Consider the following 4602-nt stretch of genomic DNA (forward strand, 5'->3'; position numbering starts at 1 on the left):
TGTAGGTCCAACTTGGCCAGAGTTCGCAAGCTTTGAACACTCGCCCTAAGGGGCACTACCTAGTGACATGGTAGTAAACCTGAAGGGTAGGAACAATACCATCCATGCAATGGCGGTGACCACAAGGAACGGTAGAGGTGGTGAAGCAAGTACCTCCAAGAAAAAAAAAGGTTGTGAGTGATGATGTTGAAGTGCAAAATAACTATAATCCAATAGTTAATGAGCAAGTGAGTGAAGAGAATTTGAATGGTGAGGTGCGAATTGATATTCATCACAATGAGGAGGAGACTCAAAATGACATGAACCCGTCTAGGGAACACGTGATAGACATACCGAAAATGGTAATGCCTAAAGCCAACGCTCCTTTGCCAAGGCCTACTCCACCTTACCCTCAAAGACTTACAAAGCAAAAGAATGAAAACCAATTCAAGAAGTTTATTGAGATGATGAAAAATTTGTCGATCAATGTGCCCTTGGTGGAAGCTCTTGAGCAAATGCTGGGTTATGCAAAGTTTATGAAAGATTTGGTAACTAAAAAAAGATCTATGGATTGTGAGACCATCAAAATGACTCATCAAGTGAGTGTCATTGTACACTCGATGGTTCCAAGCTTGAATATCCTAGCGCATTTACCATTCCATGTACCATTGGGAGTGCGGATTTTGCAAAGGCCTTGTGTGATTTGGGAGCAAGTATAAATTTGATGCCTTGCTCTATATTCAAAACTTTGGGTATTGGTCAACCGAGAGCTACTTCAATGAGATTGCAAATGGCGGATCGAACAATGAAGAGGCCGCTTGGTATTATTGATGATGTTCTTGTGCTGGTCGACGAGTTCATACTTCCTGCAGATTTGTGATTCTGGACTGCGAGGTTGACTATGAGGTGCCGATTATATTGGGGAGACCTTTCCTAGCTACAGGGAAAGCTTTTGTTGATGTGTAAGCAGGGGAGCTCACCTTTTGGGTGGATGATGAAAAAGTTATGTTCCACGTCTGCAAATAATGAGGCGGCCCAATAGCAACGAAGTTTGTTCCTTTGTTGATCTTGTGACTGAGGTGATTGTTGAAGACACAAGTGTTGTGATAAATGTGGAGGACCCTTTGGAATCTGTATTGTTGAACCATGATGTGACTGAGGATGAAGGCTTGGTGGAGTATGTCAATGCTTTGCAAAGAATGAGTTCTTACACATATGAGCCCCGTAAACTCTCCTTGGATCTTGAGAACAGAAAGACTCCACCAACAAAACCCTGAATGGAGGAACCTCCCGTATTGGAGTTGAAGCCTTTGCCTTCACACCTCAGGTATGAATTCTTGGGGCCTTGTTCAACTTTTCATATTATTCTTTCTTCGTGCTTAACTAACGTGCAAGCAGATATGACCCTTGAGGTGCTTTAAAGAAGGAAGAAGGCAATTGGATGGACTCTAGCTGATATTAAGGGGATAAGCCCTACCTTTTGCATGCAAAAGATTATACTTAAGGATGATGCCAAACCTTTCATGGAATATCAAAGGAGGTTAAACGGGGCTAATAGGTCGTTAAGAAGGAAGTTATCAAGTGGCTAGATGCAGGGGTTGTGTAACCCATTTCGGATAGTTCACGGACTTCGCCGGTACAATGTGTGCCGAAGAAAGGGGTATGACTATGGTCACAAATGAGCAAAATGAATTGATCCCCACTAGGACTGTCACCAGTTGGAGGGTATGCATCGATTACCGAAAGCTGAACACAGTGACCCACAAAGATCATTTTCCATTGCCCTTTCTTGACCAAATGTTGGATAGACTTGCCGAGCATTCCTACTATTGCTTTTTGGATGGGTACTCAGGTTACAACTAAATTTTGATTGCATCGGAGGACTAAGAGAAAATCACCTTCACATGTCCGTATGGCGCCTTTGCATTCTTACGGATGCTGTTTGGTTTGTATAATGCACCGACTACATTTTAGCGGTGTATGGTGGCTATATTTACGGACATGGTGGAGGAATTCCTGGAAGTGTTCATGGATGATTTTAGTGTTGTGGTGTCTCCTTTGAAGAATGCTTGAATAATCTTGACAAAGTGTTGGCACTATGTGAAGAGACCAACCTAGTGCTTAATTGGGAAAAGTGCCACTTTATGGTATCGAAGTGGACAAAGCGAAGATTGAAGTGATTTCAAAACTCCCTCCTCCTACTTCCGTCAAAGGAGTGAGGAGCTTTCTTGGGCATGCGGGGTTCTACTGAAGGTTCATCAAGGACTTCTCAAAGGTGGTGAATCCCTTATGTAAATTGTTGGAAAAGGATTCAAAGTTTGTGTTCAATGATGATTTCATGAAAGCCTTTGAGCTTCTCAAGTATATATCGACTACCACTCCCATCATCACCGCACCCAATTGGAGCTTGCCATTTGAGCTTATACATGATGCTAGTGACGTTGCGGTAGGAGCGGTCTTGGGGAAAAGGATGAACAAGATGTTTCATCCGGTGTACTATGCAAGTAAAACTATGATGCCCAGGTTAATTATACGGTGATGGAGAAAGAGTTGATAGCAATTGTGTTTGCCAAGGAAAATTTTAGATCTTATCTCATGGGTGCCAAAGTGATTGTTCATACTAATCATGCGGCACTCCGTTACTTGGTGACCAAAAAGGACTCTAGAGCTAGATTGATAAGATGGGTTTTGTTGCTTCAAGAATTTGACCTCGAGATTATTGATCGGAAAGGAAGTGAAAATAAAGTGGCGGACCACTTGTCCTGCATGGAAGAGGAGGATACCCAAAGATGGTCTCGAAATTAATGATTTATTTCCGGATGAACAACTCCTCTCAGTATCTTTGAATAGTATGCCTTGGTTCGCCGATATGGGTAATTTTCTTATGACCGGTATTATCCTGAGTGAGCTCTCTTCGAACCAAAGGAAGAATCTTAAACGGGACAGCTTGGATTATTACTGGGATGAGCCATATCTTTTCAAGATTTGTAATGATGGTATGATCTGAGATGTGTTCTGGAAGAGGAGCAAATGAGTATTCTTGATGCTTGCCATTCCTCGCCCTAAGATGGTCATCATGGAGGGGCGAGAACTGCTTCAAAGGTTCTTAGCTGTAGATTTTATTGGCCTACTCTGTATAAAGATGCTAGTGAGCTTGTAAAGAGATGTGATGAGTGTCAGAGAGCTAGTGGAATTTCCAAGAAGGATGAAATGCCTTTCACTACTATTCTTGATATTGAAATTTTTGACGTGTGGGGCATTGACTTCATGGGACCATTTGTGAGTTTATGTGGTAACACTTACATTCTGATTGCTGTTGATTATGTTTCCAAATGGGTTGAAGCTGTGGCTTTGCCCAACAATGAAGCCTAGAGTGTGGTGGCATTTCTCAAGAAAAATATCTTCACACGGTTTGGCACTCCTCGGGCAATCATCAGTGATGAGGGTTCTCATTTATGCAATAGGGCATTTGACACTTTGCTTGAAAAGTATGGTGTCTATCACAAGGTATCAACCCCTTATCATCCTCAGACTAGTGGACATGTTGAGGTATCCAACAGGGAGATAAAGAGCATATTGTCAAAAACTGTCAATGCAAATAGGACTGATTGGTCAAGGAATCTGGATAGTACTTTGTGGGCTTACATGAATGCTTACAAGACTCCAATTGGTATGTCTCCATACCGGTTGGTATTTAGGAAAGCATGCCATCTTCCAGTTGAGTTAGAGCATAAGGCCATGTGGGCCTTGAAGCGGTTAAATCTTGAGTGGGGTGTTGCAGTAAATCTCCAGGTAGATCAACTCAATGAACTAGATGAGTTCCGGTTTCATGCCTATTCTAGCTCGTCCTTGTATAAGGGCAAGATGAAGTACTTACATGACAAGTATGCTCGGAGCAAGGAATTCAAGGAAGGTGACTTGGTTCTTTTATTCAACTCTCGGTTATGACTGTTTCCGGGAAAGCTCAAGTCAAAATGGAGTGGCTCTTTTGAAGTGGTACATGTAACTCCATTTGGCGCTCTTGATTTGAAAAATAAAAATGGTGAATTTTTTAGAGTTAATAGGCACCGAGTCGAACACTATCTGGGAAAATTTGATGATAGCCACGTGGTGGCCTTGATCAATTTCAAATAATGATGGTAACATACGTCGTGCCGCGATGTTAAATCAGACGCTTCTTGGGAGGCAACCAAAATGATTTTTCTTTCTTTTTCATTTTCCTTCTTAGATTAGGCTCTTTTGATCTAATTGGTTGTGAGATTTGTGTAGGAATTATTGATGCAGTACAGGACTAATATAGAAAAATTTGGATAAGTGTGTAATTGGACTGCTGGCCGCGCTAAATATTTCGTGGTCAACGAAAGCTTTTTTTGCGGGGGCATGATTCTTTAGTAGACGCAGACTTGAAATGTCCAAAATGTAACCTCTCTGAAGTTTCAACCGCGTCCGCGGTGGAAATTTTGTGGTGAGCGAACTTGTTTCGCGGTCGTGCCAACTTTTCCGCTCTCAATGGTGTTATTGAATCTGCAGCTCTTCAAAATAGCCAAAAGCATGGACCGCGGTGGAATTCCGCGGCCGCGCCAGGTAAGTCGGTGTGGGCCCTCAGTGTTTTAGTATAAATAG

The 4602-nt window shown here is 42.3% G+C and overlaps 1 protein-coding gene across 1 annotated transcript; it reads left to right on the forward strand.

The window, feature by feature from the left end:
* The first annotated feature begins 338 nt into the window (after nucleotides 1–338).
* Nucleotides 339–859, forward strand: LOC138879828 (uncharacterized). The gene is made up of 2 exons (XM_070159466.1): nucleotides 339–527; nucleotides 611–859. The coding sequence occupies exons 1-2, from the start codon at nucleotides 339–341 to the stop codon at nucleotides 857–859; spliced, it is 438 nt and encodes a 145-aa protein (XP_070015567.1).
* Nucleotides 860–4602: the final 3743 nt, after the last annotated feature.

This window comes from Nicotiana sylvestris, chromosome 10, assembly GCF_000393655.2.
Source record: "Nicotiana sylvestris chromosome 10, ASM39365v2, whole genome shotgun sequence".
NCBI lineage: Eukaryota > Viridiplantae > Streptophyta > Magnoliopsida > Solanales > Solanaceae > Nicotiana > Nicotiana sylvestris.

Bases quoted from the DNA above. Each gene is read 5' to 3' on its own strand.
- LOC138879828 (XM_070159466.1), top strand. From the start codon at position 339: ATGGTAATGCCTAAAGCCAACGCTCCTTTGCCAAGGCCTACTCCACCT. The intron at 528-610 runs GTAACTAAAAAA...GATGGTTCCAAG, and splicing joins CAAAGTTTATGAAAGATTTG to CTTGAATATCCTAGCGCATT.